Source organism: Pleurodeles waltl, chromosome 8 (assembly GCF_031143425.1).
Source record: "Pleurodeles waltl isolate 20211129_DDA chromosome 8, aPleWal1.hap1.20221129, whole genome shotgun sequence".
NCBI classification, from domain to species: domain Eukaryota; kingdom Metazoa; phylum Chordata; class Amphibia; order Caudata; family Salamandridae; genus Pleurodeles; species Pleurodeles waltl.
Genome location: NC_090447.1, coordinates 688,630,634 through 688,657,173, shown reverse-complemented (window position 1 = coordinate 688,657,173; position 26,540 = coordinate 688,630,634). Strand labels below are relative to the sequence as shown.

Here is a 26,540-nt window from a genome sequence, read left to right as displayed (position 1 = left end):
GTTCCCAACCTTTTGATTTCTGTGGACCCCCACTTTAACATTAATGGAACCCAGGGACCACCACTGAATCATCCTTGGAATCCGGGACCCCCACCTGAGTCCTTACTGGAAGCTGGGGACTTAATTTGTCAATATTTGTTGATATTTTTTAATTTTCTAAGCTGTTGTGGACCCCCTGAAAAGGCTTTGCGGAACTCCAGGGGTCCCCGGACCACAGGTTGGGAACCACTGACATAGAGGGTGGAAAAGAGCTAGCTCAGTCTCTTCTACTGCCTAGCAGTGTGGAGAGGATTTTTTGTAATCCCACTGCGCTTGCCTTTTCCAACTAAAATTCTACTTTCAATGTGCCCAGACAGTGAAGGTTATGTAATGTAATTGTTAGTGTCATCTTTTCATATAAGAAATACATCAACACGTATTTGAACTTCTGATATATATGTGTAAATGGAGGAAGGGGTGCAAAATTAAATTTCCCAATTTCTATCTGGCACTGTTATTTTTATGAACGCTGCCTCAGAATTATCCAGAAAAGAATACCTTTCATAAGAGCCTGAATGTTATGCGAAAGAAGGCAAGAGTATTGAGAGACTTACCTGGTGTTCCGAGAAGGGCTTGAGCAACGGTTAATTTCTCATGGGGGGCCTGGCACTGACAGCTTGCCTCGTCAGCAAACGGAGCAGGTGCAGCCAGAGCCTAACAGAAAACAAGCACATATATTACAATGCAGAATTCACATGAAGCAAGTTTTTAAACTTCGCTAAATCTAATCCTAATGCAGTTGCATTATTGCATTATTCCTTCAGTTCACGCTTTTGGGTTTAAATCAGTCATTGACCCTTATTTCCTAATGTGTGCGCTATGATAAAAGAGTGCTTTTTCTGAACGTAGTTACTTCCTTTGCTTCTCAATAATACTTCTCCTTATGTGTTCAATACGCACTTTGGTAAATATTGCTAGAGTGTCATAAATTCCATACTTGTGTTTTTTTTACAGCAGGAAGTGAAGAGAACATAGACCTCGATTCACCAAACTGCCAGGAGTGCCATTATGTACTCTTTGGCCATGCCTCATCGGAATCGTAGGAAGGGACATCACACGACCTGCAACCCTGATGACACCACAGAAAGTTAATTAACATCACAATAACCAAAAAAGTGTTTAGTTTAGTTTCTACCCATATATTAAACGAATTGCTTCAATCGTGTGCCGGGTTGTATCATTAGCTACACAGATACAGCTTTCTTATACCAGACACTAATCATATGGCTGAGTATAAACTTAGCCAGCTCAACAAAAGAGAGTTCGCTATTAATACGAAGTTATTCCTTCACTCTAAAAGGATCACTTTGTGGGGTCCAAATATATCACCAGATTGATGTAGGGTCCACACACAGGTGGATTAGTAGCATCCTGACATATCTTTAGACATATTAGTAGGATCCTCACCAACAAGAACCACCTGTGTCATGCTTTATCGGATTCTCACCCACAACACCTTGGGGATCATTTTGAGTTTGGCGGACGGAAAACTCCATCCGCAAAACTCCAGACAGGGTGACCGCTGCCTACGTTGCGACCTGCCCGCAAGAGTTATTAAGGGTTTCCCGTTAGGTCGGCAGGCAGAAACCTAAGTTTCCGCTCGCTGGCCTAGCAGAAACAGGCTACAGCATTGTCAACGGCTCGTAATCGAGGCGGCGGCATTGCTGTAGCCAGCAGGTTGCACCAACACCCTACCAATGTTCACTGTCTGCAAAGCAGACAGTAATCATTGCGATGGTGCTGGGCAGGGGCGGCCCCTGCACTTCCCATGCTAAGAGCATGGGCAGTGTAGCCCCCCCTGTGGCCCCCTGCACCTGTTCTCTGCCAGACTTTTCATGGCGATGTTACCACCATGAATAAGGTTGGCAGAAAACAAGATCATAATTTCCAGGCTGCCCTGGCGGATTAGGATTTCTGCCACCGCCAGACCGCCGGGATCTAAGATCCTGGCAGAGCTGGTGGTTCCCTGGCGGTCTGACCACCAGGCTTGTTATGTCCAGTCGGACTGCCATCACGCAGCCACATTCATAATCAGGCCCATAGTGCGAGTGGGTAGGCTGCAAGCAGATTGTAAACGGAGCTCTTATTTGTGAAAAGGGACTAAAGTGTAGCTTAAAATTGTCTTCTGGATCGTAACCCCATTTTGCTATTAGGGTCCTTTGGTAAATATTGTTGGGTGCTAGGGTCCATAACATCACTGTCTCAAAGTGTTTCAGCCTTCAGGGTGCCACTCAGGGTCAACAGGCTTTCTAAAGAACCAAAAAGGGACTTTTTAAAATCCCTCTACTTAGTAGTTTCAACAATTATAGTGAACAAAACGAGTACACCTGTCTGGAGGTGAGCTTCTCAAACAATGCTTTGATGGCTCATCAGGATAGACTATAGTTCTCTAAAACACCGCCTGCAGGCATTGGCTTGCTGCAGATGTTTAATGCTCAGGATAAGAGAAATGTACAATCGTTTTTAAAGGGGTTTGTAGCAAATGTACCCCCTGTCAGATCTGTGGGAGGGGTTATTGGTTGTCATTAGTAATCCCAGCTCGATTGAAATGATACGTCTAGAGCTGGGCTTGACAGGGATTATATATTGCGCTTATTGCCAGGTCATTCATTATTTCGTACAAATGTTTTGTAGCCCAATAGAATTGTTGAAAACGTCCTTATGGAGAACACTCAGAGGATAGGATTGGGACTTGCCGGAAGATTTGCACCATAGTTTACAGATAAAAAGATTGCAATTAAGCTGTATGTTTGTAAGCTGTGGTGTTATGCAATACTACCTAAAGGTAAATATATGTCCTTCTTGTGAAGAATTATTATGAAATGTTAGTTTGATATATTTTGATCAGTGAAGAAACATGGATCAAAAGGGAGGGAATCAATTTATATCCAGATTGTCCATTTTTGGGTGCCAAGAAATAAGCTATGAATCATGTTTTATCTTTGGACATATATAAAGGAAATATATATTCCATGTAATCTCTAAATATTTATTAGCAAAACACAAGAAAGCAATTCATGTATTGTTGAATTCACCCATTGTGAATGTCTGCTATCTCCTGATGACAGTTTTTGGACTAGCACTATAATAATTCAATAGCTTTTAGAAAAGTCTTTTAGTGAATATATTCACATTTTTGTATCTTTTTAATCCTTTATTATATTTATGTCTTTAAACTCTTTGTATGTTGTCTTAAGTGTCTTTTGTGGAAACACTTTTCTGAATAAATTAAATGAAGTGAAGAAAAAAAGTGTGGAATGCACATATCTAAGCCAGGGTATGTCCATCGACCATGACAGTGACAACCAATCCTTGATCACTGATCTGCACAGATGGGCTTCAGGGTTTGACCAGATTTTTAGCCATAGCAATACAGGTTGTAGTTTTATATAAAAGGATAAGCCCCTCAAGCCTACTTCTTCATGACAAAACACTATTGGGGTGGATTGTGGGTTTGCTAATAACCTTCTTAAAAACTTATTTTCAACTACCTGGAGACTTGAGCAATCAGTGTGGCCCCATACTCCTGTTCCAAATGTTGCAATAGAAGTCACAAAAACAGTCAACATCTCTTCAACAGGTTTGTGTCCCATCTTTTTAGAAATCTATGGCTCTTTGAAATTGCAATACACGAACGCTAACTAAAAATTTCCAATTAAAATCCACATTAATTAGGACCCCCAAATAAATAAAATTGGGAACCTGAAGTATTTCTAAACCTTCCAGGCCAATTTTTTTACATTTTAATAATTTGGGGCTGCTCTTCATCACAAATGACTTTGGTCTGTTAATTTTAAGACCAAGGTTTCCCATAAACATATTAAAAGCATTTATTAAAATGTTAAGACCATATGCTGTCCTTGAAATAGGTACAGCATTGTCCGCATAAAGCAGAACTGGAATTGGGTACATATTAATAAGTAGCAAGTCCTTCCCCATAGCACATAAAAAGTTTTCCAAACCATTTATATAGAGAAGGAAGAGAAAGGGGGAAAACACACATCCCTGTCTTACCCCCTTTAAGGAAGCACATTTTTCTGTTAAATCACCCTCTTGAGTATAACAAACGCATGCCAAAGTACAGGCATGGAGCCTACTAAGTAGGACAATTATATCTTTATCCACCCCCATGTTTAACATAACAGTCCACAATTTTGATCTGTCAACTGTGTCAAAGGCACAGGAGAGATCCATGAAGGCTAGTGTACACAGCTTTTTTTGTCTTCATGTATTTTTGAACTATCAAGCTCAAATTAAGAGTTTGTTCAACTGTACCCAGTCCTGGACAGAACCCATACTGTACCTTTGACAGACAATTAGTCTCCGTAGCCCATTTTTCCAATTTATTTAAAATCACTCGGCCTAATATCTTGACCGAACTATCTAAGAGGGAGATTGGGCGATAGCATTGTGGGTCAGCCCTATCCCCCTTCTTAAAAATAGGCACAATAATCGCTTCTCTCCAGGTGTCTACTAAGGGACCTGTCATAGCAGATCTCAAAACATTAGTAAGCAAAGGTCCCCAGAATTCTGGAAGCGTTTTATATATGTCAGTTAGGATTCTATCTGGGCCGGGAGCTGTATCAGATGGGCAGTCTTGAATAGCCTGTATTACATCGGCTACTTCTGTTGTATAACAAAAGGCTGCACCTACCAAGGCATTTCTCACTGCCATGGGACAATTCATTTCTTCCTGAGAAACATTATTCGCCGTTATAAATATTTGGAAAAATGGTCAATCCAAGCTTGAACTGGAATAACAGTGTGTATTATAGTTTTATCCTTATCATTCAATGGGGGAGAGTTGACCACTTGCCAAAAAGCCTTTGTATCTTTCTTATTGCTTGCTTTGATAAGCATATCCCAGGCGATCTCCCTCAGTTCATTCTTCCTTGCAGCAAGAGTGGCCTTATATGTCCTTCTTGCAGCTTTAATAGCATATTCATTTGTGGGACAGAGTTGATTATCTTATTTAAATCTTTAAGGGAAGAGGTACATGCATGGTTGAACCAGCAGGGTCCTCTATCCTTACTAGTACATGAACACTGGAGTTTTCAGCCATATAACTTGTCAAGGCAGAAAATGCCTCGACAATTTTATGTGCAGGCATGTCTTCCTCCAATACAATCATGACCTCTTCCCCTTTGTTCATCATTAAATCTCTAAAAAGCTATACTTATCTATTTTTTCCACCTAATAGTCAAACCTTTCTAGGCACAAAGATTCAGTACTGGCTGTTGTTACGCCACCCTAGAGTCGTTTTCCAAACCCAGTCTTGTTTCTAGAATTAAAGGGTTATGATCACTCATACAGGTTAACATCACCCTAAACTTCCAACAAAGGGGATAAGCGCTCCAGAGTAGACAATAAAATCAACTGTGGTGTGTGCATTTTCCCCCATAAACGTGGGAACCCCCTCAACCTCTGGTGTTGGAAAGAGCAAAGAATTAGCAGCCATCATTCGATTGAGCGCAATCCCATAATGGAAGTGTTTGAAACTCTTCATGGGACGATCATATTCATCAAGGAGGCCACAGCAATCAAAAAATTCTGGTTCACACAAATGAGCGTTAAAATCACCGGCCCAAATTAGCCTAAGATCCTTCTTACTCCCATTCAGTACCATATGTACCCTGATCTCAAGGTTGTCAATCACACTAGTATCTGATGGATCAATAACATTATTATAGTAGTTGATCAACAACACATCATACGACTCAGTTAGTTTAAGAAGAAGAACCAGGTAATGTGGGGTTATATGCATGGCACGCACATCTACCCCCTTTACCAATACAGATACAAATGTCACAAATGTCACTCCTCTGCTCCTCCATTCCAGAGTTCTGCCCCTAGAGGCAGAACAGTGGGAGATCACAGAGGAGGTAAGGCAGCGCCTACCCACCGCAAATGCGCCTTTCTGCATGTGGGCACCTCAGTGTAGCTGAACATGGCTCCTACCATCATAATAAGTTTTCCTTTCTGTACCTTAATCAGCGCACCCAAAGTGGTTGCCTTTGAGGTCCTGCAATTAGTACTTCCAATTTCTTTACTGAAACCATGTCCTTGAGGATGTATTCATTCACTCAAAAGCCATTTCTAGGGTTTTTGGTTCCCCATTCAAATTTTAGACCAGTAGGAGCCTGGTCTAAAATCATGATGCAAATGTGCAGAGGATTGTCTTACTGTTTAACAGCAGTGTTCCACTAATTAAAATGTACATATATATTCTTGTATACACCCTGTGCCCACAGGAGAAGAGAATGTTATTGTAGCTTTCCGAAAGATTTTTGTCAGCGACCTCCTCATGTTATACTTTTCAAATTTGTTGTCACATTTTTAATTGAAGCTTGTGCAGAGTACCATTTTACTATCTTGGAAATATACCTGTTTTGCTCAATGCATGCATACACCATCACTAGTGCGATGTTTGTTGTTTCTTTCAGGTCAGTTTGTGAAACCAAAAAACATTATGTAGAGGAATCACAAAGACATATATTGAGTTATGTACACTTTATAGCTCATTGTTTTTGGTCATTTTAGAGAAATCAAGTTTCAAACAAAAGATCATGAAGTTTGTGAATTTAAGGACATTCCATAATACACTTCTTTTGATAGGAGAGTTAAACCCCTTCATGTTAAATGAAGTAACCATAACAATACCCCTTATCGAATCATACAAGATCCATCTCGGCACACAAGCAACAAGAAAATTTAAAAAGTCAGCCTTTGGTGTACAACCTATTCTTTTCACTGTTTCCCATAAATCTCATTGGTGGCTCAAACACATCCTAACATACCCAGTCCTGCACCTTCATCTGCCACTGTGAAGAAATCTCTATTCAGCTACAATTATGTTTCTCACAACTGAGTTGACAGTAGCTAAAAATCAACAAAAATGGACTTCAAAGTCCTTGGATTGTAAATTTATCATACGTTAAGGTGAAACTTCACCCAGTAGAGATAGCAAGGAAGTAATCTCCGGCTCATTACCCTCACCCACCAACCATTACCTTAATGGTACTGCTACATACACAGCATCAAAACATTGGACACAGTCTTCACAAACCTGCTCCACAATATTTAAAAAATCTATAGAAAGTGGTTCAAAGAAGTTTCAAGCAAATTACTAATCACTTTGAAGGTTTCAAACAAATCACTTTGTTTTAGTGTTCCAGTAAGAAAGTGAAGCAAACCATTTTTGTTTTTTTATTTAGTCTTCTCTTTTCATTTGTCTGTGTTACCTCATACACTGTTTCCTATGTTCTGAGACTTTATGGGCCACATGTATGAATATTAGCTTTTGCCTCTCCCAAATTGCAAGTCTTAGAGTCACAAAACCTGATGTACAACAGTGTCAATGACACTGTTTGCGATTCTCAATGAGGTCGCTCAAGACCTATCTCATAAATATTCATGAAGTAGGTCGCAATTTATGACCCTTTTGGGAATGGCTGCCCTCAAAGTGATGGTGGCCTGCTGGGGACAGCAGACCACCAAGTCTGTGACTGCTTTTAAATAAAGCAGTTTTTTTTTCTGAAATGCAGCCCGGTTTCCTGTAAGGAAAACAGGTTGTATTTCAAAAACAAAAATAAAAAGTTTTCTTTTCATTTTTTCAGAGCAGGCAGTTATCCGTGGGACCACTGCCTGCTCTGAAAAAATATTTTTACATGCATTCACAAAGGGGAATGGGTCCCATGGGGACCCCTTCCCGTTTGCAAATGGGTTAGCACCAATTTGAAACTGGTGCTAACTGCGATTGTTTTGTGACTGCATTCACTGTCACAAAACAATCCTACATCGCACTGCGACTCACAATTAGGAAGGGAACACCCCTTCCTAATTGTGACTTGCAAACCTATTTTGAGATTCGGTAAATAGATTACTGAATTGCAAAATAGGGTCTGTGCATATCAAAATGTTTTTTTTCTTGCTGCAAACGGCCGGACTCTGAAAATCGGACCGTTTGCGACAAGCAAAATGGCACGTACATCTAGCCCTTTATGTCTTGTTTCAGCTGTTCTTCCTCAACAATGCCTAGAAGTTCTTTACCTGTAAAAATAATAATGATTTATCTACTACTACTAATAGCAAATTCAGTCCAAAGGGGGAAACCTACCTCTATCATACCTTTATTTCAGGTAGCTTCTCAACAATGGGTTAACATTGTTTGCAGATAGGTCCAGAATGCTTAAAAAATAGGTTCTGAAGACAAAAAAATATATTTTTTAATTTTTTATTTTGAGACCCCCTTCATGTGTCCAGTCACAAAAGGATGTGCTGGTGGGTGCTACTGGCTAAATGCTTGCGTTTTTCAAACTGTTGCTTGACTTGCATTTCTAACTTTCTTATAACTAGACTGGTTGTTTGAAACAGTTCTGCAATATCCATAATATTGATTCAGTGGTGTCCAACCTGTCACTCGACTAACAAGCCTCCCACCGCAATTCAATCCTATCCTAAAATAGGTTTGCCATTAGTTGTTGAAACTTCTTTTCCAAATGAGTTACCAGTGTCTTTCTTACGATCACCCACTCTTGCAGTGATTTTCTTCAAGGCTCTGAGGAGCTATGAAGCCATGTCTGGTTTAGTATGAAAAGCCAGGAATGGACTAGGGTTGGAAGCATATGGTGTGTCATTTAACTTGAGCAGATAAGCTGAGCAGCTATTTCCAGTTGAAAGAAGTGGTGCCTTCAACCAAAAACTACTTTTATGGTTTATTTAGTTTCAATGTCAAGAGTGCCAACTAAAAGGAAAGGGACAACCTTCAAAACAATGTAACAAGTTAACTTGGACCATTCCTTGGAATGGATCAGGCAAGAACAATATCTTGAGCAACTAACCATGATTACTTTCCTCTGCATTATGTATCCAGAGGCAAAGTTGTTAACCTAGAAGGATATGTTGTAGTGGAGCCCCAGAATAAACGCTCTGCAGCAGAATACAATTGAGCAGATTTTCACAAGGAATTGTGCTACTTGAATGCAATGCCTTCTTCGGTGGCGCTAAAAGTCAACACCTTTGCAGTGCACTTTTTTCCCCCATAGTATTTGAACTGTGTGAAGAAAGGAAAGTTTAAACTTCTAAAGAGAAGGCAGAAGATGGGTCTCTGTAGGTTAGACTGGTTTGTAGTGGGTACCTTGGGTACGTACACCTTACACCAGGTCCAGTTATCCCTTATCAGTGAAATGTAGTATTATTCTAGCAGCTTAGGCTGATAGAGGTAGCTATAACTTGGAGACATGCAAAGCTCCTGCAATACCACTTATAGTTACACAGTACTTATACACAAGTAAAGACAATTCTCAGTGTTACCAAAAATAAAGGTAGTTTATTTGGGTGACACGGTACCAAATATATCTTAGAGGCAATACTCCTTCTGGAGGTAAGTATTGTACACAATATATACACTATCCACCAAAATAAGGTAAGTAATTAGACATAGGATAGTGTAAACAATAGGAAATGCAATAGAATGCATTGGGAGAAAAAATGTCTAGGGGCAACACAAACCATATACTAAGAAAGTGGAATGCGAATCACAAAATCCCCCCTGGCCAAGTGTAGTGTGTAGAGAATCACTGGGAGAATACAGCAAAGGTAAGTAAAATACCCCACCCCAAAGCCCAGAAAAGCAGGAGTAAAGTACTGCAAGTTTCCTTAGGAAACACTACAAGTTGTGATTAGAGTTATTGCAAGAACCAAGCAAGACTGCAAACAACAAATGGTGGATTCCTGGACCTGAAGACCTGCAAAGGAAGGAGACCAAGTCCAGAAGTCAAAAGAAGTTCCAGGAAGGACAGGAGCCCCTGCCAACCCAGAAGAGGGTGCAAAAGAAGAGTCCCCAGTTGGACGAAGACTGCAGAAATGCACCCAAGGAAGATGTCAGCGGATTCCTGCATAATGCACTGGATGTCCCACGAAGAGAAGTTGGATGCAGGTGAGTTTTGGTGCTGGATTCCTCCAACAAGCCTTGGTTCCGGCAAAGTCGTGTTTTGCATCAAGTTTGTACTATCTGCACCCAGGAGGGACCTGGGGGCCTCAACTCTGTGTGAGGGGGAAGAGGGGGAGCTCAGCACATTAGAGAGCCCTTAGAACACCAGATAGCACCCACGAGAGTCCCAGGACATGGGGACAAATGAGGTACAAAATGCAGTTGGTGCAGCACTTCAAAGGAAGGTTACAAGCCGCAGGAGAACAACTCAGCGAGTTGAGCATTGCAGGATAGAGTGCTGGGGACCTTGGCCAGGCTGTGCACAAAGGAATTTTGCAAATAGTGCACAGAGGCTACAGGAGGTGAAGAAGACACAGTGCACAGGGGTACTGCCATTCTCAGGAAAGGCAAGGGCTTACCTCCTCCAAATTGGGACAGCAGGACCTCAGGACAGTCTGTCTCTATGGGGTCCATCCTCTGTGTTCCAAGGATCATGCTCGTTGCCAGGAGAGGAGTCCAAGAGAATCGGTCGTCGACTTAGAAGGTGCCTGCGTGAGCAGGGAAGTGACTCCCTCACTTCACTTGAGATTTCTTCAGTCCTTCTAGTGCAGGATGAAGACAGAAAGTCCCCAGAGCATGCACACCGTGGAAACTGTTGCAGTTGCTGTCGAAGCTGAAGTTGCAGAGAAAAAGTAGCCCTTCTGGATACTTTGTTGCTGTTACAGCGGTTCCTGGAGCAGTCTGCGGTTGATCCGAGGTCAGAGGATGAAGTAGTAGTTGCAGAAGATTCCTGCTGAAAACTTGCAAGTAGAATCTGAAAAGAACCCAGAGGAGAGACCCTAAATAGCCCTGGGAGGGGGATAGGATACCTTATCAGGTATGGACCTATCAGGAGGGGTCTCTGATGCCACCTGCTGGCACTGGCAGCTCAGAGGCCTAGAGAGTGTCCCCACACCTTGCAAAGCAAGATGGCTGAAGTCTAGGACACACTGGAGGAGCTCTGGGCACCACCCCTAGGGTGGTGATGGACACTGGAGTGGTCATTCCCCTTTCCTTTGTCCAGTTTCGCGCCAGAGCAGGGACAAGGGGTCCCTGAACCGGTGTAGACTGGTTTATGCAAGGAGGGCACCATCTGTGCCTTTCAAAGCATTTCCAGAGGCTGGGGGACGCTACCCCTTCCCAGCCTGTTACACCTATTTCCAAAGGGAGAGGATGTAACACCCTGATCCCAAAGGAAATGCTTTGTTCTGCCTTCCTGGGACTGAGCTGCTCAGACCCCAGGAGACCAGAACCCTGTCTGTGAGGTGGCAGCAGCTGTAGCTGCACTGCAAGCCTCAGAGAGCTGGTTTGGTCCATGGTGGAGCCCCCAGGATGCACGGAATTGGCTCCCCATTACCAGATTTGGAATGGGGGGACAATTCCATGATCGTAGACACCTTACATGGCCAAATTCGGGGTTACCATTGTGAAGCTACATATAGGTATTGACCTATATGTGGTGCACACGTGTAATGGCATTCCACACTCACAAAGTTCTGGGAATTGGCCCTGAACTATGTGGGGGCACCTTTGCTAGTGCAAGGGTACCCTCACACTTAGTAACTTTGCACCTAGCCTTCATTAAATGAAGGTTAGACATATAGGTGACTTATAAGTTACTTGAGTGCAGTGAAAATGGCTGTGAAATAATGTGTGCCCTACTTCACGCAGGCTGCAGTGGCAGTCCTGTGAAAGGGTTTGTCTGAGCTCCTTATGGATGGCAAAAGAAATGCTGCAGCCCATAAGGCTCTCCTGGAACCCCAATGCCCTGGGTACCAAGGTACCATATACTAGGAACTTATAAGGGGGTCCAGTGTGCCAATTGAAATTGGTAAATGAAGTCACTAGCCTATAGTGACAAATTTAAAAGCAGAGAGAGCATAAGCACTGAGGTTCTGATTAGCAGAGCCTCAGTGACGCAGTTTAGCACTACACAGACACACAAATTAGGCCATAAACTATGAGCACTGGGGTCCTGACCAGCAGGATCCCAGTGAGACAGGCAAAAACATACTGACATACAGGTAAAATGGAGGTAACATGCCAAGAAAGATGGTACTTTCCTACAGTCTTTAAACGGAGTCTACTAATTGTGGAATATTCTGATGCGGTTTGGCCCAAAACCATTGGTAATTGACCCAGATGAGTCTTCTATTTTCACACAAACTCTTCCCAGAATTTCTTCCATATCTCAGATGTTGTAAACTGTCAGGATACATGTGCTGCATTGCCCCCCCCCGCCGATTTTGTGGTTTGCAGGAGCAGGGATAGTATTCAGTTGTATATGAAGTGGAACACACTTCGACGTGTGGGTGTTTTGTAAGGAGTACTTCAGGATGTGATTTCAAGTTGAAGAGAATTTGATTTTGGAAACAAATCAAGTGAAATGTGGCTTCACCCATGGTTACAAGAGTGCCCTCGACCATGATGGCCTCTTGGACAACCAGTTCCTTCCCCACTGCACTCACATTTAAGATTGCTGATGTTGAAGTAATAGCCCAGTCCATTCCAAGTCCAACATCTTGAAAACATACCAAAGAATACCAAAAAGTAATAAAGTTAGACTTTTGATCTAAGTTAGGCTTTTGGTCTAAGCTTAGTCTTCTGACCTTAACTAAGGCTTCAGGTTTTAAGTTAGACTTCAGATGTAAAGTTAGTCTTTAGGTCTAAACTTAGACTTCATTTCTAAAGTTAGACTTTTGATGTAAGTTTTCCTTTGTGAATCAGGCCCTCTGGGGAGGATCAAATCTCTGGCAGAGAGGGCGCATTGACTACTGGCACTGAGGCCACCACTGTCAGCGTCCTTCATTGCTAGACTGTTAAATTAATGGGATCAAGATGTGATGCTGATGTTGGCAAGAGAATAGGAAAGAGCTTTGCAACACAATGGAATGAACATCTTGCAATACCAAGACTTTACTCAAGGTCAAAGAGAAGGATAGATATTTGTTCTTTATGTACGCTAAAGCTGCATTGGTGTTTGTTCAGTTGCAGCCTAAAAAGACAACAACAATGATATAGTGGTAGCATCTCTAAACTCAATGCAGGACAGTGACTGAAACTTGCTAGATAGACTCCTTGCAAAGTGAACTTTCAGATCACTTTGGGGCATTGGTAAGAAGCCCTCGGGGGAGCTGTTAACCACACCAACAAGACTTTGAGATGACAACTGATGCTGCAGTCTGGTAAATGATGAGTCATTAGAAGGGGCCACTAAACAACTGGAGGTCATGGCGAAATACAGACTGGAATGCAATGACATTTATGGTTAATCTCATGATATTCAGCCAAATAACAAAGATAAGCTTTATCGCCGCTGGGATAGGCGGGTAGAAGAGACCCTGTCTTGTTGAAAAACTGGTATACGCCCTATGTCACATCAGGGTGGATTAATCATATTATGTTATTCTGATTTACAGTATGGTCAATTGAGGTTATGGGTCAAAGCCATGCGTCGACCGGGCCATGTAGGTGTGCAAGAGTTGTGACACTACAGGTGCATTGAATGGCACAGTATTTGAGCAAGTTGTCGAAAAATGCAGGCGCCAGGGTTGGGTCTCAGCACTAATTGGCAGGCTAAAAAAAGCTTACTACACCTATGGAGGATCTTCCATGGCCTGTCCTGTTAAAAGGTTAAAAAGACATGATTCAGCCTCTATTATTATATAGTAGCAAGCTGCTTAGTCTTGATGGGAAAATTAATGGAGACCATCGTGAGAGCTTTTGCCTAAAGATACTTTTAAATTCACCAAAGACTTCAATGGTTCAAGGAATTCGTACTGAACTGAATTTAACACCCTTCACTTGTATCGCTAAATATCAATCTCCCACTAACTAAACAATTTATCAACCTAGAAACAAGAGAAGATCGCTATCCTTAGTTATAGAGAACTACTAAATAGTGAACTAGATTGTTCTAATTTGGTACGCAAAATACACTTTATTTATACCTGTATGACTTTAGATTTACCCAATATTGGTTCTATTTTAAATCTCACAAAACAGCAGCTGAATTTTTTATCATGTAGTACAGGCTGGGTACAAGTCCTATTATAGTAAAGTGCAGGACCTTCTGTATGCCTTTCTCGGAGCTCCTGAAACGATTAAGTAATTTTTCCTTAGGTTGAAAAATGTCCCAATAGAATGCTTTGATGCGAAATCCTGAGGTTTAGAATAGGGCTGAATCCTGAATGCGGCACCAACCTTTGTTGAGCTGCTTCGAACAAACCAAGGTTATTGTAGATGTTTGGAGGGAGGAAAATGTACAAACAAACATTTTGCTTGATTGTATAATTTAGTTTAAACAAAGTAATACATGTAAAACCTGTTGTTCTAAAATATAGTATTAGAACGTGTTTGGCTGCTAAATACCTTTCAAACGAGATTCGTTTTCTGGATGTGATATGTACTGGTGGTAGAATTTTACTAAAGGGTTAAGAAGGAGAAAAGAAAAGCTCTATTGCTTTAGTCATTTGCATGGGGTTATTTTTACTAGTGTATTTGTGGGTATTACTTGTAATCTGGTGTGATTGTTGTTTGTTGTTTCATGGTATCATGTTTAACTGAAAATATTCCTAATAAACGAGATCAATTAACTGAACTGAATACCAGTGGGTAGACTCAAACTAATTACTTGGAATGTGCAGGTACGTAATAGACTAAAATAGGCTCGGCATTTTCTTTTTTTTCTTAAAGCTGCACCATGTTAATGAGACCAACCTCCAGGAAACAGACGTATCTATATTTTCTGAAAGAGGTTTTGCCCGTCGGTGAGGTACACATTGATATTTCACTTCCAGAAGTTCTTCCTGAAGAGAGGTGGCGATCCTAATTAAGTGCACAGTACATTTTAGTCGTATTGATTGTATTATCGACCTTGAGGAAAGATACCTATTCCTAAAGGGCACAATTGGACAAGAAAGGCTGACCATCATAAACACATATGAACTAAACGCAAACATACCTCAGTTTTTGATGAAAAGGTGCTCATCTCACAAACACAATGCTCTGTAAAGGAGATATTAACATTATCCTTGATGTATCCAATGAAATATCCATCACATCGCCAAGGAACTTTTTGCATGCAGTGTAGTCAACCAATAAACATACGCAGATCTGCCACCTGATGGATCTCTGGAGGTATATCAACCCATTAAAAAAGCAATATACATTTCTCCATGTTATGCCTCACTGGGGAAGACATAGCATTTTGACACATTCCCAGGTTTACAACATTCCCATTTACAAGCTTTAGTAAATCTGAGAATGTGCCAAATCCATGGATGGATGCATGGGAACACCCATGTTCCAGCCATGGAACACTTGCCAGTTTGAAATGCAACTAAACGCATAAAAAGTCGCTGTGTTGCATTTCATTTCTTTACAAAGCCATGCAAGGATGCTCAAATCGGCCCTTGAGTGGCTTTGTAAATATTAGTGAAGCCTTGGTGTTATCCTTGTGTTGCTTTGAGAAATACAAGAACAACACAAAGGCTTGATAAAACTGGGCCCAAGTACCTAGGGAAGTGCAAGAAATGTGATTATTAGTAGGGCAGGGTTTTAGGTCTGTGCAAGTAACAGGTCCACAATTTCCCCTTACTGAGAACCCAGCACCCCATTGTAGTGTTTGACTCTCTTGGGTAGCAAAGCAGAGCAGTCCAAGGTCTACTCAAGGGAGGTTATGTGGCTAGTAATTACCATTCGCTGATAAGCAATAATAACAATCAACAAATGATTGCCCAGTAAGCAGTTTTTCTTTAGAAAAGGAAAGGTACATTTATTACACACACACTAATAAATATTATACATTAACTTACAAATATATACATAAACAGATCAAAATATCTTGGATTACATTATGAAATCACATTTGACCCCTAAAGGGACATGACCCCCAATATCACAGTACTCCGCCCTACCTATATTCGATAACACAACACAATATAGGGGGTTATCACTTTAAATAAAACAGGCCTATTGGCTTTATTAGGATTCATCACAGCATATAAGATAAGCCTATTAGATTTATCAAAGTTCGCCACTGGTAAAAGACAAACAAACCACATGTTAAACATCATCACCCTTTCACTATAGTCAATAATCATATATACTGCAAGGTCAATAAAACTTTGCCAATAAAGCATTCCATCATTGATCAAAATCGCATTGAGCACATGCCTGTGTCTTTTGTACATCTTCAGGCCACATTAGATATTTAACCACAGAACCAGCCCCTAAAGAGAAATGCACATCCAACTGCAGTGCAAAAGCTCCATTCTTGGGAATGCTTTGAAAATCATGAAATGTATGGTTAGGTTTTAAACAATCCTTGGGGGGGGCTGCTATCCTCCTGCAGTCTTGCCATGCTTTGAGATGTTGATGGTGTGCTTGCCTATTATAGGGCCACCACACATAGCAGAACTTTATGCAAATTAGCCCCACAGAGCATTACGGGGCACTCCTCCAGGAGCAATGAATGTTTAACGACTGACATTCCCGCTGAGCTGAAGAGAGACGCTTTTCCTTTTTTTACCACATAGACTCTTGCTGCACGGTGGTGCCACCCAGGCACTCCACATGGCAACTTTGTTAACAGCAGCTTGGAGATCCCACCCTCGGCTGCCCTGACCGGCTCCCTGACTAAGCAGCATTCTCCTTTGCTGGCACCGGAGCTGGCAGTGCTCTCCTCCACTGATTGCTGCTGCAGGCAATGAGTATTCTTTGCATTTCCTTTGTGGTGGTTGTCCTGGTCCCCCAGACACCGGCATGGAGGGTGGGGGTTCTGCCCACTGCAGTTGAGGGAGAGGCCATGATGGCACTCTAACAGTCTCTATGCTCCTGGGGCCCAGAGATGAGGCCTTGGACCCCTTTCTTCTTCCTAGGGGGTGCAGCGGTGTTTCCTATTTCTGTTGAGTCAGCCTCTGGGGAGATAGAGAGGGGACTCCACACATGCCCCCTCACTGGTTAAAATTTACATTTATATTTCATGACAACCACTGGGCCACAGCCCACCCTGGGGGAGATTTTAGGAAAATTAGCAGAGCGCCATATGCTTGGCTTTTCAGGGGGGTGGGGACAAAGGTCACAAACCTTAAACTCCATAATTTGGACCCTGATGGGACAATTTCAAAGTTCCTGAACTCATTTTACTCCTGGTGGAACGCTCTAGCCTCCAAGATCTGTTTTAGCAGACCTCCTCAACTCCCAGACAGTGTACTTTGCAGAAAGTTGATTCCACTGGCTCCCTGCACCAGGTTTTCTCCTGATCTTTGTCTCTGGTGCACCTCTCCTCATTCTGGAGTGTAGAAGTCCAGGTATTTCCCCCAACTGGTTCTCGGGGGATGTAAGGGGGCAGCCTCATTGGCCTTTGGAGACACCCACTGGTCCTGGTATAAACTGGGACACAGTCCGTAGTCTTTTTGGGCATCACAGGATTCTCTTTCCAGTTGTTCATGACCTTTGCCGCCGTCACAGTCCCAATAAAAATAATGAAAAGCATTTTCTCCCTTGTGCAAGAGGGTTTTTAAATGGGGAGAAAAGTTATAGAAGCAAGGCACCCTTGGCCAATCCTTGGATGTCAAATCACCTCTTCACCAATGTCCCAGCCCTCCTGAACAGCATGACTGGGCATTCCAAGAGGCAGCAGTCCTGAAGTCACTCCTCATATTTCACTTTGGGAACTTCAGCTCTGCCGCTCACTGACAGGACTTTACCCACCAAAACTTCAAAGAGAATCCCTCTTTGTTTTGGCTCCAGTTGTCTGGGCTTCCGCCTTTGTTCAGTGTGATTGAGCTGTCCCCAGCCTTGGTACAGTGTGACAGCTAATTGACAGATGCAGATTTTCTTCCCCACTTGTTCCTCCTCAGGAGCTGAGGGAAGCACTGTTAATTACTGTTTGTGTGGGGAGGTCTTTGATCCCTCTGCTGGGGAGAAAGTTAATTAACTTGGGCCAACATGGTGACAAAAGGCCTGGGCTCTGATCCTGATCTGAGCCAGGGATATATGAAAAGTCCGGACAACCCATAAGGTATACAAATATCTGCTTAGGACCTGTATAATCCTTCTTGGCACACATGTTTCACCTCATTTTGATACCTCATGGGACTTTGCAGGCCTAAAGGAACTAAACTGCACATTACGTCAAATTTCTTGCTTTGCAAATAATAAAGTGCCACTGAAGACAAAGCAGTAAACCATACAGACTTTACCTATAAGTGCCCACTAATATATAAAGCCTATCCCTTTTGCATCAGGCTACCTGTGTGAAGTTATCGGGCTGTGCACAAGAGTAGTCTCACACGTGCAGCCCACACACATGAGCACACGTGTGCACACATATTCCTGTGTAAACAGCCAAATGCCCCTTGCCCTAGCTGTGTCACAGATGCTTAATTTTAAAGAGCAGCCACCGGCTTTAAGTGTGCACACTCAATTTGCCATGTGATTACCATAGTTGAGACACATGTAGTGAGACTCGCTCACAGTAAAAACTGAGTGGTAAAAAAAAACTTGGGTGTGCTAAATGAATGGAATCCATTTTGTAACAGAAAGCAAGCGGAAACCCACCAGTATGGCAAAGGAGATAGACCCAGCAGCAAACTAGCCTTATTAATAGCTCAGAAATGTGCACCATAGAACATAATAGAAGTGTGAAGATGTTTCCCTGCAGAAATATCTATCAGAGGCTAAACTGGCTTGGTTGGAGGCCAATGAAAGTGAACCACTAAACATGGTCCTGTCCCCAGAAGAAATTAAGACAGCCATTAATGAGTTCTCAAATGGTAGGGTGCCAGGTCTGAATATGTTAAACCCCAAATTCTTTAAAGAATATGCTGGCATTCTCACATTTATTAACAATGTATAAGAAAGCTTGAGTACACAGGTCCATACCGGACGCATTACAGGAAGCTGTGATTGTTGTTATTTTACTAAAGCCAAAAAAAACATCAATAAATTATGTTTTTTATAGACCACTGTCCTTCTTGGACCTAAAAATTAAAATATTAGACAAAGGCCATGGCTAACAGGTTGTATCCATACATGGGAGGTTTAGTGTCACCTGAACAGTCAGGTTTCATGACTGGCCGGCCTACAGTGGATAATTTCCATACTTTCTTCTTTATCACACATCATGTAGACACTGATCTTCTAGTGGTAGCAGTACTGCTAGACACCCTAAAAGTATTTCTTTAAACAACCTTGCTCAATACTATTGAAATTCATCTGGGCCAATAAACTACTGAGGATCTCCATGGATAATATGCCCCTTCCATGAGGAGGCTCTGCAGTGTATGTCACAGAATGGCAAAGATAGCAGGTACAGGTAAAGTGGTTCATCACGTTTCCCTTACTCATGCAGGTCACCTTAGTGCCCAAAGCAATGCAACAATTAACTATCCTAGGGAATTGATAATGAAACAACGTGGCTTGATGAATGGTGAAAGACTGATGCCAGATTGTGGGGTATGGGTAAGGTGGGATAGTGATTTAGGGCAGGCAATATCTGATGAGATGAGTAATAGTGATACTGTTGAATAAAGAGATGAAGGATATAATTAGACAGTGAATATAGAATATGGCATTTCAAGTTGTTACATAGAATTCATTATATGCTCGCGGGCCTACACGCAATAGGACTAAGGAAAGATCCATGCTATCTGGGGTGCCAGCACTGTGTCACAGATTTTATGCATATGGCTTGGAGCTGTCCCCCAGTGGAAGAATTCCAGACTAAAGTAATAGAAGAAATCTCATGGATTATGGGCCATACTCTGCTCCCTACATTAGTGATAGCACTGCTGGGATATGGTAAAAAGATACCAAAGGAGGACAAGAGGCTTACAGCTATTGGGCTATTGCTTGCTTGCTAGCTAAACAAAGTGTTGAAATTCATTGGCAAAGATGCAGGGCACTGAATAATCAAGATTTGATGAAGGATATGACATTCTGCAATGGAAACAGATAAATATGATGACACCTTACCACTGAAATCTTGCACTAGGAATTTCTGGACTCCTCTGCGTACATATCTAAGAAGCAGAAGTGAATGAAACAGGGATAACTAAGTTGAAGATGGGAATATCTCTGCAACACAATGAAATAAATATCCCTCCATAAAGCCTGTACTTGTTAGACTGATGAAAGGTGTAAGGAAATGCCTCCTTGGCATGGTTGCCCCCTGACTTTTTGCCTTTGCTGATGCTATGTTTACAATTGAAAGTGTGCTGAGGCCTGCTAACCAGGCCCCAGCACCAGTGTTCTTTCCCTAACCTGTACTTTTGTATCCACAATTGGCAGACCCTGGCATCCAGATAAGTCCCTTGTAACTGGTACTTCTAGTACCAAGGGCCCTGATGCCAAGGAAGGTCGCTAAGGGCTGCAGCATGTCTTATGCCACCCTGGAGACCTCTCACTCAGCACAGACACACTGCTTGCCAGCTTGTGTGTGCTAGTGAGGACAAAACGAGTAAGTCGACATGGCACTCCCCTCAGGGTGCCATGCCAGCCTCTCACTGCCTATGCAGTATAGGTAAGACACCCCTCTAGCAGGCCTTACAGCCCTAAGGCAGGGTGCACTATACCATAGGTGAGGGTACCAGTGCATGAGCATGGTACCCCTACAGTGTCTAAACAAAACCTTAGACATTGTAAGTGCAGGGTAGCCATAAGAGTATATGGTCTGGGAGTCTGTCAAACACGAACTCCACAGCACCATAATGGCTACACTGAAAACTGGGAAGTTTGGTATCAAACTTCTCAGCACAATAAATGCACACTGATGCCAGTGTACATTTTATTGTAAAATACACCACAGAGGGCACCTTAGAGGTGCCCCCTGAAACTTAACCGACTGTCTGTGTAGGCTGACTAGTTCCAGCAGCCTGCCACACCAGAGACATGTTGCTGGCCCCATGGGGAGAGTGCCTTTGTCACTCTGAGGCCAGTAACAAAGCCTGCACTGGGTGGAGATGCTAACACCTCCCCCAGGCAGGAGCTGTGACACCTGGCGGTGAGCCTCAAAGGCTCACCCCTTTGTCACAGCCCAGCAGGGCACTCCAGCTTAGTGGAGTTGCCCGCCCCCTCCGGCCACGGCCCCCACTTTTGGCGGCAAGGCTGGAGGGAACAAAGAAAGCAACAAGGAGGAGTCACTGGCCAGTCAGGACAGCCCCTAAGGTGTCCTGAGCTGAAGTGACTCTAACTTTTAGAAATCCTCCATCTTGCATATGGAGGATTCCCCCAATAGGGTTAGGATTGTGACCCCCTCCCCTTGGGAGGAGGCACAAAGAGGGTGTACCCACCCTCAGGGCTAGTAGCCATTGGCTACTAACCCCCCAGACCTAAACACGCCCTTAAATTTAGTATTTAAGGGCTACCCTGAACCCTAGAAAATTAGATTCCTGCAACTACAAGAAGAAGGACTGCCTAGCTGAAAAACCCCTGCAGAGGAAGACCAGAAGACGACAACTGCCTTGGCTCCAGAAACTCACCGGCCTGTCTCCTGCCTTCCAAAGATCCTGCTCCAGCGACGCCTTCCAAAGGGACCAGCGACCTCGACATCCTCTGAGGACTGCCCCTGCTTCGAAAAGACAAGAAACTCCAGAGGACAGCGGACCTGCTCCAAGAAAAGCTGCAACTTTGTTTCCAGCAGCTTTAAAGAACCCTGCAAGCTCCCCGCAAGAAGCGTGAGACTTGCAACACTGCACCCGGCGACCCCGACTCGGCTGGTGGAGATCCAACACCTCAGGAGGGACCCCAGGACTACTCTAAGACTGTGAGTACAAAAACCTGTCCCCCCTGAGCCCCCACAGCGCCGCCTGCAGAGGGAATCCCGAGGCGTCCCCTGACCGCGACTCTTTGAATCTTAAGTCCCGACACCTGGGAGAGACCCTGCACCCGCAGCCCCCAGGACCTGAAGGACCGGACTTTCACTGGAGGAGTGACCCCCAGGAGTCCCTCTCCCTTGACCAAGTGGAGGTTTCCCCGAGGAACCCCCCCCTTGCCTGCCTGCAGCGCTGAAGAGATCCCTAGATCTCCCATTGACTTCCATTACAAACCCGACGCTTGTTTCTACACTGCACCCGGCCGCCCCCGCGCTGCTGAGGGTGAAATTTCTGTGTGGGCTTGTGTCCTCCCCGGTGCCCTACAAAACCCCCCTGGTCTGCCCTCCGAAGACGCGGGTACTTACCTGCAAGCAGACCGGAACCGGGGCACCCCCTTCTCTCCATTCTAGCCCATGCGTTTTGGGCACCACTTTGAACTCTGCACCTGACCGGCCCTGAGCTGCTGGTGTGGTGACTTTGGGGTTGCTCTGAACCCCCAACGGTGGGCTACCTTGGACCAAGAACTAAGCCCTGTAAGTGTCTTACTTACCTGGTTAACCTAACAAATACTTACCTCCCCTAGGAACTGTGAAAATTGCACTGTGTCCACTTTTAAAACAGCTATTTGTGAATAACTTGAAAAGTATACATGCAATTTTGATGATTTGAAGTTCCTAAAGTACTTACCTGCAATACCTTTCGAATGAGATATTACATGTAGAATTTGAACCTGTGGTTCTTAAAATAAACTAAGAAAAGATATTTTTCTATACAAAAACCTATTGGCTGGATTTGTCTCTGAGTGTGTGTACCTCATTTATTGTCTATGTGTATGTACAACAAATGCTTAACACTACTCCTTGGATAAGCCTACTGCTCGACCACACTACCACAAAATAGAGCATTAGTATTATCTCTTTTTACCACTATTTTACCTCTAAGGGGAACCCTTGGACTCTGTGCATGCTATTCCTTACTTTGAAATAGCACATACAGAGCCAACTTCCTACATTGGTGGATCAGCGGTGGGGTACAAGACTTTGCATTTGCTGGACTACTCAGCCAATACCTGATCACACGACAAATTCCAAAATTGTCATTAGAAATTCATTTTTGCAATTTGAAATTTTTCTAAATTCTTAAAAGTCCTGCTAGGGCCTTGTGTGTTAAGTCCCTGTTTAGCATTGTTTTTTAGAGTTTAAAAGTTTGTTAAAAGTTTGAAATTAGATTCTAGAAACAGTTTTAGATTCTTTAAAAAGTCTTCCAACTCTTAGCAAAATAATGTCTGATACAGAGATGAATGTGGTGGAACTCGACACCACACCTTACCTCCATCTTAAGATGAGGGAGCTAAGGTCTCTCTGTAATATCAAAAAAATAACCATTGGCTCCAGACCTACCAAAATTCAGCTCCAGGAGCTGTTGGCAGAGTTTGAAAAAGCCAACCCCTCTGATGATGACCTCACAGAGGAAGAAATTAGTGACTTGGAGGCCAATGTCCCTCCTCCAGTCCTAAATAGGGAGAACAGGACCCCTCAAGTCCTGTCTCCAACTGTGTTAGTCAGAAATAGTGAGTCCCTCACAGGAGGGTCCCACATTTCTGAAATCACTGAGGATGCTCTCAGTGAAGATGACCTCCTTTTAGCCAGGATGGCCAAAAGATTGGCTTTAGAGAGACAGCTCCTAGCCATAGAAAGGGAAAGACAAGAGATGGGCCTAGGACCCATCAATGGTGGCAGCAATATAAATTGGGTCAGAGATTCTCCTGACATGTTAAAAATCCCCAAAGGCATTGTGACAAAATTTGAAGATGGTGATGACATCACCAAGTGGTTCACAGCTTTTGAGAGGGCTTGTGTAACCAGAAAAGTGAACAGATCTCACTGGGGTGCTCTCCTTTGGGAAATGTTCACTGGAAAGTGTAGGGATAGACTCCTCACACTCTCTGGAAAAGATGCAGAATCTTATGACCTCATGAAGGGTACCCTGATTGAGGGCTTTGGATTCTCCACTGAGGAGTACAGGATTAGGTTCAGGGGGGCTCAAAAATCCTCGAGCCAGACCTGGGTTGACTTTGTTGACTACTCAGTGAAAACACTAGATGGTTGGATTCAAGGCAGTGGTGTAAGTAATTATGATGGGCTGTACAATTTATTTGTGAAAGAACACCTATTGAGTAATTGTTTCAATGATAAACTGCATCAGCATCTGGTAGACCTAGGACCAATTTCTCCCCAAGAATTGGGAAAGAAGGCGGACCATTGGGTCAAGACAAGGGTGTCCAAGACTTCAACAGGGGGTGACCAAAAGAAAGGGGTCACAAAGACTCCCCAGGGGAAGGGTGATGAGACAACCAAAACTAAAAATAGTAAAGAGTCTTCTACAGGCCCCCAAAAACCTGCACAGGAGGGTGGGCCCAGAGCCTCTTCACAAAACAATGGGTACAAGGGTAAAAACTTTGATCCCAAAAAGGCCTGGTGTCACAGCTGTAAACAGCATGGACACCAAACTGGAGACAAGGCCTGTCCCAAGAAAGGTTCCACTCCAAACTCCCATCCAGGTAACACTGGTATGGCTAGTCTCCAAGTGGGATCAACAGTGTGCCCAGAGCAAATCAGGGTCCACACTGAAGCTATTCTAGTTTCTGAGGGTGGGGTGGATTTAGCCACACTAGCTGTCTGGCCGCCTAACATGCAAAAATACAGACAGCAACTCTTAATTAATGGGACTAGAATAGAGGGCCTGAGGGATACAGGTGCCAGTGTCACCATGGTGACAGAGAAACTGGTTTCCCCTGGCCAATACCTGACTGGAAAAACTTACACAGTCACCAACGCTGACAATCAGAGAAAAGTACATCCCATGGCAATGGTTACTTTAGAATGGGGAGGGGTCAATGGCCTGAAACAGGTGGTGGTCTCCTCAAATATCCCAGTGGACTGTCTGCTTGGAAATGACCTGGAGTCCTCAGCATGGGCTGAGGTAGAACTAAAAACCCATGCAGCAATGCTGGGTATCCCTGAACTGGTGTGTGTGAAAACAAGAGCACAATGCAAGGCACAGGGTGAACAAGTAGAGCTGGAGTCTGGAAGAATGGCCCAGCCTACCAAGAGAACAGGAAAGTCAGTTGGGAAACCAACTGCAACACAGCAAAAGAAAGGGAACCTCTCTTCTCAGGAAGAAGTTCTGCCCTCTGAGGGAACTGAGCCTTTGGAGCTTGAACCTTATCAGGTTGAGCTCTTAGGCCCAGGGGGACCCTCAAGGGAGGAGCTGTGTAAGGGACAAGAAACCTGTCCCTCTCTTGAAGGCCTTAGGCAGCAAGCTGCTGAAGAGTCCAAAGGCAAGAAAAATGGAACGCATAGGGTCTATTGGGAAGATGGACTCCTGTACACTGAGGCCAGAGACCCCAAACCTGGTGCCACTAGGAGAGTGGTAGTGCCTCAGCTGTTCAGGAAGTTCATCCTAACATTGGCCCATGACATTCCCCTTGCTGGACATTTGGGACAAACCAAGACGTGGGAGAGGTTAGTCAACCACTTCTACTGGCCCAATATGTCCAACATGGTTAAGGAGTTTTGCCTCTCCTGCCCCACCTGTCAAGCCAGTGGTAAGACAGGTGGACATCCAAAGGCCCCCCTCATTCCACTTCCAGTGGTGGGGGTTCCCTTTGAAAGAGTGGGTGTGGACATAGTTGGTCCACTAGAACCTCCCACAGCCTCAGGAAATATGTATATCCTGGTAGTAGTGGATCATGCTACCAGGTATCCTGAAGCTATTCCCCTTAGGTCAACTACTGCCCCTGCAGTAGCCAAGGCCCTCATTGGTATCTTTACCAGAGTGGGTTTCCCTAAGGAGGTGGTGTCTGACAGAGGTACCAACTTCATGTCAGCATACCTAAAGCACATGTGGAATGAGTGTGGAGTGACTTATAAATTCACTACACCATACCATCCACAAACTAATGGCTTGGTTGAGAGATTCAACAAGACATTAAAAGGCATGATCATGGGGCTCCCAGAAAAGCTCAAAAGGAGATGGGATGTCCTCTTGCCATGTCTGCTTTTCGCTTACAGAGAGGTGCCACAGAAGGGAGTAGGATTCTCACCCTTTGAACTTCTGTTTGGTCATCCTGTAAGAGGACCACTTGCTCTTGTTAAAGAAGGCTGGGAGAGACCTCTCCATGAGCCTAAGCAAGACATAGTGGACTATGTACTTGGCCTTCGCTCTAGAATGGCAGAGTACATGGAAAAGGCAACCAAAAACCTTGAGGCCAGCCAACAGCTCCAGAAGTTTTGGTATGACCAAAAGGCTGCACTGGTTGAGTTCCAACCAGGGCAGAAAGTCTGGGTTCTGGAGCCTGTGGCTCCCAGGGCACTCCAGGACAAATGGAGTGGCCCTTACCCAGTACTAGAAAGGAAGAGTCAGGTCACCTACCTGGTGGACCTGGGCACAAGCAGGAGCCCCAAGAGGGTGATCCATGTGAACCGCCTTAAGCTCTTCCATGACAGGGCTGATGTCAATCTGTTGATGGTAACAGATGAGGATCAGGAGGCAGAGAGTGAACCTCTCCCTGATCTTCTGTCATCAGACCCAAAAGATGGCACGGTAGATGGAGTGATCTACTCAGACACCCTCTCTGGCCAACAGCAAGCTGATTGTAGGAGAGTCCTACAACAGTTTCCTGAACTCTTCTCCTTAACCCCTGGTCAGAC

General features: G+C 43.7%; 1 protein-coding gene across 4 annotated transcripts in view; it reads right to left on the bottom strand.

Annotated features, from left to right (window-relative positions):
• The window catches only part of PCYT1B (phosphate cytidylyltransferase 1B, choline), a 1,028,131-nt gene that overhangs the window by 816,531 nt on the left and 185,060 nt on the right, over positions 1 to 26,540 (bottom strand). For 3 of the 4 annotated variants that reach the window (XM_069204810.1, XM_069204811.1, XM_069204812.1), the window contains exon 2: positions 594 to 693. In XM_069204810.1, coding sequence (XP_069060911.1) covers positions 594 to 693 — 100 coding nt within the window. Of the gene's footprint in view, positions 1 to 593; positions 694 to 14,972; positions 15,011 to 26,540 lie in introns of those variants that run through there. The other variant, XM_069204813.1, reaches the window with a different exon arrangement.